We start from the raw sequence: 14,355 nt of genomic DNA on the forward strand, positions 1-14,355 counted from the left end.
GGTTTGATTGTGTCGACATTTACCTCCAGAGTTTGATAGGAAAAAAAACACTTTAAATTTTGTTTCATATTTTTTATTTCATTCAAAGTGACAGCGCTGGGTTCATGTTGTTTTGAAATATCACAGTGCTTCTGTCTGTTTGGTAGCTATGAATGAATGAATGAATTGATGATCAGCAGTTCGCTTGTTTGATAAAATAGAAAGAAATGTCAGTTCAACAGAGTCACAGTTAAAGAACGATGAGCTGAATTAAAGCTATGGTAACACATCATACATCATGATTGGTTGATTTAATCTGCACTTTCCTGCATTCCTGATGGAAGTCATTTCCAGACTGCACGGAACCTAAAAAGCACAACTTTGGATTTATACTCATAACACACTTTGAGTAAATCTTTTTACTATAACTTAGTCTGCGAAATCTAAAAACCTTTCATCCGGATGTCAAGTCCAGCTCAGGACTCTGGAGGGCTGCTGCTCTGTCATTTAGTGGCTGAATGTTCCTCGTAAAGTGGATAATGTCCCAGTTTATCAGCAGGAATTTTTTCCCGGAGAAGCCAACAAAGTGTTAAATCTCAGCAAGAAACTATAAAAACAAGCAGCAGATGTTTCAGATTAAACCTCAGCTTCAGACGACTCCACAGTCGAGTTTTAAGAGACCATTAGCTTGTGCAGACAAACCGGGTTAAAGTCTGAACTGCAGCTGAGTTAACGACACAGCAACAGCCTCCACATGATAATTCAGCATTTGGGATTATTTATAAGAGGTCTCAGTCTACTTTAAAAGAAGTGTTGGATCATCTTTAGACTCTCTTTTCCAACAGCTACGTCCAAAAAATTTTGTCACAACAAAGACAGATTTGTTGGATGGAGCTGAGGGACGCTCAGCCAGGAGTCTGTGATGGCAGGCGTTTCTCTCCTGTGAGGAACGACTACGAGCACTATGAGCACTTCATGTGACCTAGTTCTTTTCTAGCATATCCTGGCCTTTAGATGTTGCACCAGCAGGTTTGTTTGAAGCAGACCGACCTCTTTACAGAGCGATTTCACACTGGCAAGTTTGGCCTGAATCAAGGAGCTTTAAAAGAGAGATGATGATGTCATATTGCATCATATCATTAGGGTGCAACACATTTAGTGAAATCTGGTCTGCACCTGAGAAAAGGCTCAACAGCTAACGCACTAACACAGAACCTGGTGATGATTGATTCGTTTATCGGAGATGTCCACAGTTGGCCTCACATCAAAATGTATTTAATACGAAAATTTAATTCTGCAGTTACTGAAAAGGTCCTTCATTAATGTCAAAAACAAATGTTTTCTATTTGAAAATGCTCTATTTCAGTGGTTCATAACTGGTGTGTCACAGTCCAAAAGTGGGTCACAGGTCCATTCTGAATAGACCGCAAGTGACTCGCAAACAAGTTTGTCAAAAGCACACACATTTTTAGGCACAGTGAATTTCCTGCACAGAGGTTTTATTATAAAGTGCCATTTCGTGCTGTAAAATGAATGACTCACAGACAGCTACTTGACAGAGACCACAAACTAGCTTGATGACATGGCCAAATGCAAGTATGACACTGAATATATTAAACTGTGTGGACCTGGAACTAATGACTAAAATAAAATCTGGACCCTGTGGCTGGACCATTTGGAAACCACTGCTCTATTTTCAGTCAATTTAAGCATACCCAAAAACTTCTGTCAGGTGGAGTGCACCCAAGAGGGCTAAAAAAGAGCGCACACAAAGAGCAACTACACTTTATTTCTAGTGCCGTCGGCTGTAAACCTCCAATATCCCGGCTCAAGCTACATTGCTCATGTGATATATCTTGTAGCTCCCATGAGGTCAAAGATCGTGTCCCCACCTTCATCCAGTAGCCTTGGCATGAACCTGGAAACAGAGCGCAAAAATTTGGTATCGTCAAAAGTTTTCTCATCTCGATCCCAAACCCGATTCGACCTGAAGGTAGTAGCTTTAGTATAGTATCGAACATCTCTACTGGAAACTTCGAGTCCATGTTTGTGGTATTATTGGCAAAAAAACAAGCACAATCATAAAGCTAAAGATTGATGCGCTATTGCCAAACAAAACAGTGAGCAACTAAAAGCAGAGCACCGAGGTTAGAGAGCTAATATATACCTGGTTTTAGCAATTTGAACACATAGACAAGCAACTGCAATACCAATGACTTTGTCCATGTACTTTGAGTGTACATGGAAGATTAAAAACTATATCCACAAGAGGGCAGATAAGTTAATATAAAGTTATGTAGTAAAGTTAACTAATTTTCAGTAAGATTGTGGATGTTTAAACCATAAATCTGGAACTTTTCGCTTCCAAAAGCAATAACCTTAGCTGACATTACCGACAACGAAACATCACTGAAATACAAGTTGCTGCTTAGTAAAGCAACAAGTAAAGCAGATAAATCAGCTTCTGAAGTACAGATCATTTAAGGCAGAACATTCTGAGCTACAGTGCAAAATATCCTTTTTGATAATTTCTGATTTTGCATGAGGTACATATCTGTGTTAATTTTGAAATAAAATGATAAAAAAATATTCATTGATGACCTTTTTACACAACAAAAATTAAGCAAAATCAATTAAATAGCAACCTCTGAAAGCAAATACTATGATATGTATTACAATTTCTGGCAACGCAAGTAACTGTTACAATGTGCTGTTAAGGCCAAATGAAGATTTCATCATCTTCCATCCATGTATCCATGAGCAGGCCAAAATTTAGGATCGGATTTGTACCCTGATGTTACTCTTCAAAACACAGGGGGTAGACAAAACAAACAGTTAAAAAAAAAAAAAAGAAACTAAGTAAGCTATCTCAGAGTGACATCAAACTCCGATTCAGACTCACTCTTGCTCAGTGTGAAAATGTCCTGAAACTCCTGACGGTGTGAACGAAGCCACGAACATTCAGACGACTGTGACTGACAACCATTAACAGTTTTTGTACATTCACAGTACACAGCCCTCTGCACGCTGCCCTCTCCCTTTAACAGGAAGTCCATCCGGCAGCTGACCGACTCCTGTGCTTCCTGCTAGACTGGTCAGTAACTCTTCATTCTTCTGGTTGGTTATTTTTGGTAGGACTTACATTGCACTACATCTTTCTCACTCATCCATGCACCGCACACTGGGTGGTGTTACCATGATTGTTTGACTTTGTTCTTGTTACGTTTTGTTTAATAAATCTTTAGTTACAAGTTGTGCACTGTCTCCTCCTCTTTGTCGCTCGCATCAACTGAGCTGAGTCAGGGGAGCTGCATCACATCCGTCCCGAGGTTCAACAGTCTGCAGCTTTATTCTGTAAGTCACATCTTCCTTAGCTGTTGTAGAGTTTAACTCATAGAAACAGAATGAGTAGAATGTACGTTAAACTGTTTGCTGTGGTCATTTGACAAATACAGAAGAAAATGGCGACTTGTTGGTTGTTATGGTGACACACGTCAAAATGTGTCACAGTTTGAGAATGCCTATTTTTACCCTTGGTTTTTCCTATTAAACAGAAAAATACAACTGTGCACCAATCCAAGATTCTCTCTTTTACCGAACTGACATTAACGTTAGCTTAATTGCTTTTTTACGTCATGGTAAAGGGAACTGCATTCGAACTCGGCAGGAACAAAATAAAACTCACCCAAACTGTCTTTGCTAGAATTGTTAGTAATACGGTTAGTTTGTCGACTGTTCCAACAATTGGCAACTTCGGTTTGATCGACCACGTTAGCTAATCTGTGTACTGTTTGTCCCCGCAGTCTTTTTTACCTCATGGTAAAGCGAACTGCATTTGAACTTGACAAGCACAAAATAAAACTCACCCAAACTGTCTTTGCTAGAATTGTTAGTCATAAAAGTTAGTTTGTAAACTGTTCCAACAATTAGCAACTTTGGTTTGATCGACCACGTTGGCTAATCTGCGTACTGTTTGTCCCCGCAGTCTCTCCTCCCATCCATTAAGCAGCGGTTCTCACTCGTTCTTTGGAGGCAGCTACACTAAAGCGACATTGTGTTTCAACAAACATGCAATTAATAGCAGAAAAAGAACAATGGAAATATGGTACTGTTTTAAAATAACGGACTGATTATTTGAAAACGTCCACCCACCACATGTTTGGTTGTTATCGCAAAACCTCCCCTCAGTCAGTTAAGGACTTGATGCACGTCGGTTTGTTTATGTTTAAGTTTACACAAGTGCGTTTAACTGCAGCTGAAGCAGCTACGTGACCCACCCACTAGCAGCATGACTCACCGACCATACCTGCACGTCAGTCCACGATCAGCCTCCCTTGCTCTTGGCCTGGAAGCAGAAGCCCCGACAAAAATGCTAAGTTGGCGATCAGCTAGCTATTAGGGTTGCAGCGATATACCGGTTTTAAGGTATACTGTGATATAAATGGTGACCGTCATCGTACTGTGTACATTTGCTCACCTACGATATTGGAAAAAAGAAGTGGAACTGGACGGAGAATCTCACCTTTAGTTTGGTTATTTTAACAGGGAAGACTTTTTACACAAACTTCAATTAACAAATAATGTAAATTAATATAATATCATATCATATATAAATTCCGTGATACGGTGAAACTGCAGTATTTTCAGAGGAAATGTCATACCGCTGCAACCCTACTAGCTATTAAGTGTTAGGTTAAAATAGAAGTGGTTAAGGGTAGGGTGAGGGTAACGGGAACAGTAACGTGTCGTCCGTCTTCATGTGTTATTATTACTACATATGGCCACAAATTTGTTAACTACACTGTAGCATTGTAGGTTCAGATAACCATTACGATGGTGAGATTGTCTTGTGCTAGTGGTGGGCGTGGCTTAAAGGGGCGTGTCGTGTGCAGTACAAATGGAATGTGTCTGCAGCTATACGTGTCTCAGTTTATACGGAAGTTAGCGCCCTACAACAGTTGAAACAGCAACAGTACACATAAAAACTACCACCGCTCTGACCATCCAGCTTTGTTGATTTGAATGGGAATGTCCCCTTTACTCACTTTGTTTCTGTAGTTTAACTTTACTGCTGACCATTAACTTCAAGCTGAAAAACTTTGTCCTTTGAAACATATTTAACTCCTGTTTTGGACCGTCAGTGACATCAGCTGAAAACCTTTAGACTGTTGAATCATCGTGGACAACATGGCGAAGCTCAAACACAGGCTGAGAACCTCACACAAGCTCCTCCTCCAGCTCCATATATGGTCGAGACAGGAAGTATCATTGGCTTACATTCCAGAAATGTTGACGTGAGAGAAAACTTCAAGACTCCGTTGTCCCGTTTCCAGTTCAAGTCTGTCAGGACAGAGAATTCCTCCAGATCAGGACGGTTGCCGTTAAGATACAGTTAGAATAAATGGATGGATTATAAATGATATAAAATATAAAAGTAACATTGTTGGACACAGAAGCGACAATGTGGCAACACTTGGTGCCATTTCTTCTTCAGGGCAAAGTGCTTTGATAAAAAAAAGAGGTTATCCCTGTATAACGTCTATAAAATCCAATAGAAAAGATAGAAAAAGTCTGTGGTTGTTTCCCGCTCAGAGCAAAACTCATGTGGTCGATCCTCGCAGTCGGAGACGGCAGGACAGTCTGTCTGAACAGTGGAGGGTCCCGAAAAGCAGTTGAGCCAGAACTCATTTAAACCAGCAGGAGTCTGTAGGTGGAGGTGGTGGATTCAGCCCCTCCTATCCCCAAAGGCTCTGTCCACAGGTAATCCAGGTTTGTAAAAATGTTGCTGCCCAATTGCAGCTGCAGTCCAACATACCTGGACGTCTGACTCAAGCCAGGCGTGTAATGATTGACGTGCAAGAATACCAGGTCTGATTCCTGTCCAAATCAGGCTGAAACAAACCATCATACATAGACGTGGCTTTAATTTGAGGACAGCTGCGTGTGCTGCCATCAGCCGCAATCAACCAGACTCAGCTGGATACCAGACGAGATGTAGCTGGTTCTTGGGCTCAAGAATTAAGTGGTGAATGATCTGCTGGTCTGTCAGCAGATCGGTCAATCAGTCCTTCAGTCAGTAGGTCAGTCAGCACGTCTGTAAGTCTGTTTATAAGTCAGTCGGTAGATCGTCAGGTGTGTGGGTCAGTGGTTGTGTCACAGGTGCAGTGTGATCTTTCCCTCCTTGGCGAGCTGATGGATGATCTCCGTTTCGAAGTCAGCGCTGTGCACGCCGGTCTTCCTAAAGGCTCCAGCGTAGCGGTTCTCCTCCCAGTAGTGATGCCAGTTCCCCTGCTGGTCGGCGCCGTAACCAAAGACAGACACCTGAACACAGACAGGAAGTGATGCATTGAAATACTGCTGTAATGTCACAAGATGTACGTTTGAAAGAAACGTGTGAGGACCTCCTCTGCTACACTACTCTGGTGATGGTGAGGATATTTATCTTTATGCCAGTTCTGTTGTCATGGTGATGATGCATTTAAGAGCAGAGACTGGTTGGCAAACTTTCCTTATCCGAGGTGCATTCATGGGTAGTAGGACAAAAATAATTGAACACTGATGTGAAAAAAGACGTGATTTTGGGCTTTCAAATATCTCAGTGTCCCTGAATGCACCTTGTGATGTTTCCTCCACAGTCTTTCCTCTCTGTGGCATTATCACAACATGTATTAAGATGACGACAAATGCTACGTTCAAATGGAAAGTGTGATCTTGTATTTACGACGTGGGAAGTTGTGTACACGAAGTCGTGAACCCTGAGCTCTCAGAAAATTTCCACTAATGAGGTTGTGAATATTTGGATGGCGAGTGTTCATATAGACTCTTCTTGTGAACACGGTTAAAACAACCCCATTTGAACGAAGCATTAAGTTTGTCTTGAAAAGTGACATTGTATTATGTGGATGTCAGAGATGACCACACAGACTCCGCCCCCTCCTTCCTACCTGGTCACAGGTGTGCAGAGCGAAGATGAGGGCCAGCATGCCAGTGGACGGATAGCGACCGTGACCCTCTGTCCAACGATCGTGAGCATACTTAAAGAACACCGGGTTCACCACCAAGACCTACAAACACACACACGGAGTTACCATGGTAACCATGTTTGATGTATTGAGGTTCATTGGCTCTCTGGCAGTTGTCACATATTTTGGAGCACCTGCAGTTTGATTTCATAAGTTTAAATAATTTGAACTGACAGACGTAGACAAATCAAATTTATCAAATTTAATGTGAACATGCTTTCCAATTTAATAATTTAGCTTTAGCTGTATATAAGAGCAAATAAAGAAAGAATTGTAAAATAACAACTGCAATGAAGATAAAAGATATTTCCAGGTTATATAAACAAACTGTATGTGAACTTAAATTAGCTTTTTATGAACCTGCAGACTCATCTGTGCCATGAAGCTTTTATTTACTTGTGTAAAATGTCTTAAACACCCCAAAAAATAAACGTATCATACACTGATCAGATTTACAAATGACACCTTTAAATGAGTTGATGCAAACATTTAAAGCAGAACTGAAAAAAAAAAAAACCAAAACTAAAACTGAACAGAAACTTAAAAGCAGAAGTAGAAACTTTCTAATGAAAAGAGAAAACAATGTAATTGATACTGAGCCAATAAGAACTGACCGCAGTAACAGCAGCAGACTGTAAACTGTGATGTGGAGCTTTTATTTTACCTTGTCTTTATCAGCCTGCACTCGCTCTTTCACCCTCATGTAGGTCCTGAACACACACACAGAAATAATTACTGGTCATAATATATTTCAGGTATTTCATATTGGAATATACAACATTTTTATGATTCTCTTTATCATTCCGCATGAATTAGTGTTCATTTGTAACTTACACTTTACACTGTCTGATGTTGGTAATCATGTTAATATGTTAAAATTAAACCTGAATGGTGAATATATAAACAGGTATTATAATTGGTATATATGACCATAACTATACTGTATAGATAAACAAACTCAGCATTTTTCTCAGGTCTGTTTCTGTACATGATAAATTTCAAGTTTTCAGTATGTAAATAAACATTTTTGGCTGTTAGGTATGTTTTTATTAATTGTATATTTACATTAGTAAACTGTCCAGATTAGTATTTTATGCAAAATACATGAAAACGTTTTTTCTATCTGATGTAAATTCATATAGTATATATATATACATATTGATGTATATAAGTGTTGGTATAAATTTAAAATATGTCTGTGTAGTATTTGTACATATATGTGTTCTACATTTTTCCAAACATATAAATAACTGCTACATTATGGGATATTTTCTCATGTTTTATTTTAGAATTTGCATAAAAAGAAAAGAAAAAGCAAACAAGGGTGTTTGCGCTCTTATTACAAGTCCAAAGAAAAACTCACATCAGGTGCATAGGCAAAAAATATCAAGAAGAAAGCAGGAAAAGCTTGCACACTGATCAGAAAAATGGATTGTCCACTCCAGAGGTTGATGAATGTCAAGGAAGCATGTTTAATGGTCCATCAAAAATATATAACGTGCTTCCATAATGTGAAAAACAAAAAGAAACAAAAGACTGAGGATGGCTGAGGATGGTCCATCAAAAATATATACAAAAATATATAATAAGGGCTACCATAATGTGAAAAACACAAAGAAACAAAAGAAAACTGACCAGAAACGTTTCGGCTACACAGCCATCCTCAGTCTTTTGTTTCTTTTTGTTTTTCACATTATGGAAGCACGTTATATATTTTTGATGGACCATTAAACATGCTACCTTGACATCCATCAACCTCTGGAGTGGACAATCCATTTTTCTGATCAGTGTGCAAGCTTTTCCTGCTTTCTTTTTATTTTAGAATTTGACAGTTATATTAATGTTATGTTGCCCTGTCTGGTGTAAATGCTTAATACGTGTATATTTCAAGTAACGATGTTTATATTGTTTACATTTAAAAATGCAGGATATGTTCTTAATGTATGCTCTAATCTATGTGATATAATGTATAAAGAATATAATAATTCTATACAGTACATACTCATTATCTAGTAAGTACATTTTGTCTGATGTGTGGTGTAACTGTTTCATGTAACGTGTGTCTATTTCATGTATTTGCAACATTTTTAATATATTTTTGTGAATGTTTTTGGTTTTGAACAGACATGAAACATTATACCTTGTTGTATTAATCTTTTAACTTGGTGTACCTGATGAACTTGTAGCTGAGTGTATTTCTCTTTTATATTTGCAATATTTTGTGTATTTCTGTATCGATATTTCTTACATTTTAATTTCGCCGGTGGACAGCGCACTGGTCAACCACTCCAAATCTCTCAGTTTGAACGGCAGCAGGACGAGGCTGACGCCATGATCTATGTCCACCGCACTCTCTGGGTACAGGAAATGATGTGTTGTCCGATTCCCAACGTCTTTCTCAAATCCTCGAGTCACTGCCTTGTTCATCCTGTGGAGGAGAAAGGTGCAGAAGATGAGGAGGAGGAGGAGGGTGAAGAGGAGGGTAATACATGTGTGTGTATGTGTGGACACATATACCGGATAATGGAGTTGTGGGAATCAATCAGGTTGCCATTTCCTGACTGTCTTAAGTTGCCTGAGTTGCCGACCACAGCGCAACTACGACAATGAGTGGGGAGGGGGCGGAAGTCCACAGTGGGTGGGGAAACGACCTTGAACAACTCTGACATCACTTGCTCCAGAGTCTGGTCATTACCGGAACGCTGAAGACTCTGTTAAGAAGAAGTGGAGAATATTACTTTTTTTTTTTTTAAAACAAAATGATTCAAATGTTTTATGTCCATACTCTGCAACTTTATCTTCATAAAATGAATTAATTAAACACGTTCCAACATCTCAAAAGCTGTTACAGTGTAACTACAGCATACAGCTCTGGTTGTTGTTGTTTTCTTTAAGCTCACACAAAATGTATACAGTATACTATGAATCAGTCTGATGATGTTAGCAGCCATTCCACCCTCCACCCTGCCTCTCTTTAATCTACTAATGGTTTCTGCAGCAGGACTTAATCTATAAATGCAGGAAAAACACTCAGTCATTTATCTCTTCATCCAGACAGCTGACAGCATCTAAAAAGACAACTTTAAGACTTTCCATTTTTATTTTCTGGAAATACATAAACGGTCCTGACTATTTACAAAAACACAATCTATAACTGTCATGCAGTATTTTATACACCCATCTTTGTTGGTCTAATGACACATTGTGTTCTGTGATTCAGCTGATTTAACAATTCTCAGTGTTGACACATCTATTCAATGCTGACATGTCACTTCCACAGAGCAGCCTGCATTCATTTACTGTATAGGGGCACACACTTGATTAACTTGAAACCACACTTAACTATGCAAGAGAGCAAAAAAAAATACCCATCAAAATCTTCCTTATCTGCTATTTTAAAAAATAAATAAATAGATGCTTTCCTTAACTGTTAATGTAAAACATCAATATTATAGAAAAATGTGGTTTATTCATTGCTTATACTATACAACAATATTAGTAAAAAAGAAGGCATTAAAAGTTGATGTTTTATATCATGAAAAGAGTCGTGGTGTAGTATGTGGTCAAAAATGTCTTAAAACAGTCATATTATAGTATGTTGTCCAAAATCATGAAAAAAGTAAAAGTATTGTTTGTCGTCCAAAAATCATAAAAAAAGTCATAGTAGAGTATGTTGTCCAAACTCATGAAAAAAAGTGATAGTATAGTATGTCGTCCAAAATCATGGGGGAAAAGCCATAGAACAGTATGTTGTCCAAAATCATAGAAAAAACATCATAGTATAGTATATCGTCCAAAAACATAAAAAAAAGGTCATAGTATAGTATGTTGTCCAAAATCATAAAAAAGTCATAGTATAGTATGTCGTCCAAAATCATGACAAAAAAAGTCACAATATAGTATGTCGTCCAAACAACTAAAAAAAGGCGTGTCGCCCAAAATCATGAAAAAACAGTCATAGTATAGTATGTCGTCAGAAAATGCTATAAAAAAGTCACAGCATAGTATGTTGTCAAAAATGTCAGAAAACAGTCATAGTATAGTATGACTTCAAAAAATTCTATTAAAGTCAGAGTATAGTATAAGTTAAAAAAGTCATAGTATAATATCACTTCAAAAATGTTATAAAACATTCATAGTATGTTATGCCATCAACATGTCATAAAAAAAAGACATTCATCCTTACCAACCACCATTTGAGCGCTTCAGGGTCAAAGTTGTTGTTGGTGTCTCTGAGGACAGGCTGCTGTTTGGGGTCATATCGTTTGCTGAACCATTCTGACCCCCCCAGGTCTGAAATACAGGACTTAGTACAACCACACGATCTGAAACAGGATGACACAGAGGAATAAGTCAGTGACACAACAGGGAATTATGGGATGCAGAGTATATGACCTCCTGTGCGGTGTTACCTCGGTTCACGCTGGGACTCCTCTGCAGGCTCATCTTCGTCTTCTTCTTCAGGTTCGATGGGTCTGGGACGAGGGGTCCTAGGAGGGTCAGGGGTCGGATCAGCAGGAGGTGCCGATGGTTCAACCACTGCAAACACAAACAGACTGAGAATCAGAGAACACTGCATCATGGGAGCTCTGTTAACACTGCTATCATAAACTGTCAATATTAGTGCTGCAACCTTTAACACTGCTGCTAGTGCTATTACTATTATACGTGAAGCTACATTATAACTACTACTTCTAATACCACTAATACTGCCTCTGCTAATACAACTGCTGCTACAGTTGCTGCCACTACTACTAGTACCGATACTACTAATACTTCAACTACTACCGCCCCTTTGTGATGGTCCAACAAGCTGTCGGAGTAAGCATGGAGCCCACACTGTAACTAACTAACAGTCCCTGAAGAAATATGATCATATTTTTGTAAAAATGAGACAGTGATTCCAGAGAGAAGCAGACAGAGGGGTCTACAGTGTGTTTGAAGGATATATCCAGGATGTCAAACTGACTCAGCAGCAACAACAGGTTAACAAGACAAAGATGGTTAAAAGCTAAAGCCGAACTATAGGCTACAGATCACAGTGTAAAGGTGAACCACCACATCACTGCTGATCGCCGCAGAAGACAGTGAATATAAAGGGAAACTTTGCTGATATTGAACCAGCTGTGTGGCATCACAGTGTGTGCAGATAAACTGTGTTTGGCTTCGCTCCTGTGCTGCTGGCAGCACTCGGAGGTCTGAGTATCATTAATACACGACGTGCCCCAGGCACAACATTTAGCTCCAAATCCACAAAACCAGCCTGAAAATGAAGGAAATCTGAAACGGCTGCATTAGAGTCAATGGAGCACAGCTGTGTTGTTGTCGGACGCTGGTCTGAGCCGGCCCAATGCTACATTATGATAAGCCGGTCTGCATCAAGAGGCGGGACTTAACAAAGGGTCAATTGATTGTGTTATTTCTACTACAACTGCAATTTTGTTTACAGAAGCAAAGCACAACACAATAAGCCTCATTTATTGAAAAACAATTTTAGCAAAATAGTATGGACAATCTGGACAATCTACTTTTAATACTAAACCAAAAAGTCGCAGAAAAAGTTAAGTAACAGTTACGGCCATTTTCAGGCCATGTTTTGGCAATTTTCTGTCTTGATTAATAGAAAACACCTTCTGTCACGCTTTTGTTTTCTGAAATTTTCTGAAAACTTAATGATGATGCCATCAGCTCCTCACCTGTCTTCCTGCTGGTGGGGGTGGCCCAGCTGATGGGCAGAGCCAATGACAGAGGCAGGAAGTGTCTCCTCTGGATGCCCTGACTGGCGAACATGAGGAAGAGAATGGCAGCGATCACCAGGGCAACGCACAGCTTCCTCCTCAACAACATGGTTGGATGGACAGTGACTGGGTGGCAGGAGGAGGACGAAGGGTGTATTGTTGAGCTGTCAATCAAACGCTCAGCCCGCTATGTCAGCATATTTGGATTGTGTCATCTGTTGTCATCTGGACATTTTGTTTCGTTCTGTCATCTCTTCACTCAGCTTTTTCTTCATGAAGCCTGAACTTTCTGTTCTCTGCACCACGCTGCTTTCCGATTGGTAGAGACAGGTTCTATGGTCACACCTGGGTCAGACAGAAAGACGCAGCTACATCAGCATCATCGGGAAATAACTTGATGACAGAGTGGAAACTATGTTAGTTTGCGAAAAAAAAATTAATAATTCTCTCTTTAATATACATCACACAATTCTTAATGTGTTTAACTCCACAGTGTTGGACATCATGATCAGATGTCATGTTCTGACGCAGATTTCATGATATTAGCTGGAGACCTGGTACCTCAGTAATTCTGTACATAGAATGCCTCCCCGTAATAGTCCACAACAAAATAATTAACCAACAAACAAATGATCTATAACCAAAAATATCCATATCAAACAAATGAATAATGTTTAACTATACAAAAGAAAATGCATCTATCACAAACCAGGATCAGTAACAATATAACAAAATAATTATCTATCAAAACCTGTTTATGTTTAAGAAAACATTAAACAAATTATCTATGACAAATTAATTACCCCTAAGAAAATATACAAAAACTAAATAGCTATAGAAAAAATTACCAACTGATTATCCACAACAAAGTATGAATAACAAGTAATTATCCATAACCATTTATTGATAACAAATTATCAATTACCAACTCTGTATAACAAAGTAATTATCCATAACAAAAACTACGTATAAGGAATTAATGATCTATGAACTGCTATGTTTACAAAACACATTATCCAGAAAAAACTTTTTATAACATACTAATTATTCGTTAACTGTGTATAATGAACGCATTCATCAGAACAAAGTTATTACCCATTGAGAAGTTATGACAATATTGTTTGCAACAAATTATTTAAATTTAAATTTAAATTTAAATTATATATAAAAAACGAATTATCCATAACCAACTATTTATTATAAACTAATTATCCACAACCAACTATTTATTACAAACTAATTATCCATAACCAACTATTTATTACAAACTAATTATCCATAACAAACAATGTATAACAAATGTATAATCCATAACAAAGTTATTGTCCATATCAAAATATTTATAACAAAATATTTACAAAGAACAAATTATCCATGCAAAACTATTTTTAACAAACTAATTATCCGTAACAAACTATGTTTAACAATTTTTATCCAACACTAACTATTTATACCAAGTTATTCATTGATAACAAACTATTAATAACAAATTATTTATTGATAACAAACTATTAACAATGTAATTATCATAACAACACTTTGATTACAAACAATTTTCTCAGAACAAATTATCCCTAACAAACAATTAATAACAAATTATTTACTTATAATAAACT

General features: G+C 38.2%; 1 protein-coding gene across 3 annotated transcripts in view; it reads right to left on the reverse strand.

The window, feature by feature from the left end:
• Window positions 1–57: 57 nt before the first annotated feature.
• st3gal8 (ST3 beta-galactoside alpha-2,3-sialyltransferase 8) overlaps window positions 58–14,355 on the reverse strand; it is a 36,497-nt gene continuing 22,199 nt past the window's right edge. For all 3 annotated transcript variants that reach the window (XM_049582740.1, XM_049582649.1, XM_049582825.1), the window contains exons 2-9: window positions 12,698–13,084; window positions 11,414–11,540; window positions 11,188–11,326; window positions 9,519–9,712; window positions 9,250–9,429; window positions 7,666–7,711; window positions 6,924–7,043; window positions 58–6,300 (exon numbers count right to left, since the gene is read on the reverse strand). In XM_049582740.1, coding sequence (XP_049438697.1) covers window positions 6,133–6,300; window positions 6,924–7,043; window positions 7,666–7,711; window positions 9,250–9,429; window positions 9,519–9,712; window positions 11,188–11,326; window positions 11,414–11,540; window positions 12,698–12,848 — 1,125 coding nt within the window. In that variant the 5' untranslated portion in view covers window positions 12,849–13,084 and the 3' untranslated portion in view covers window positions 58–6,132. The remainder of the gene's footprint in view (window positions 6,301–6,923; window positions 7,044–7,665; window positions 7,712–9,249; window positions 9,430–9,518; window positions 9,713–11,187; window positions 11,327–11,413; window positions 11,541–12,697; window positions 13,085–14,355) is intronic.

Source organism: Epinephelus fuscoguttatus, linkage group LG1 (genome assembly GCF_011397635.1).
Source record: "Epinephelus fuscoguttatus linkage group LG1, E.fuscoguttatus.final_Chr_v1".
In the NCBI taxonomy this organism is placed as follows: Eukaryota; Metazoa; Chordata; class Actinopteri; order Perciformes; family Serranidae; genus Epinephelus; species Epinephelus fuscoguttatus.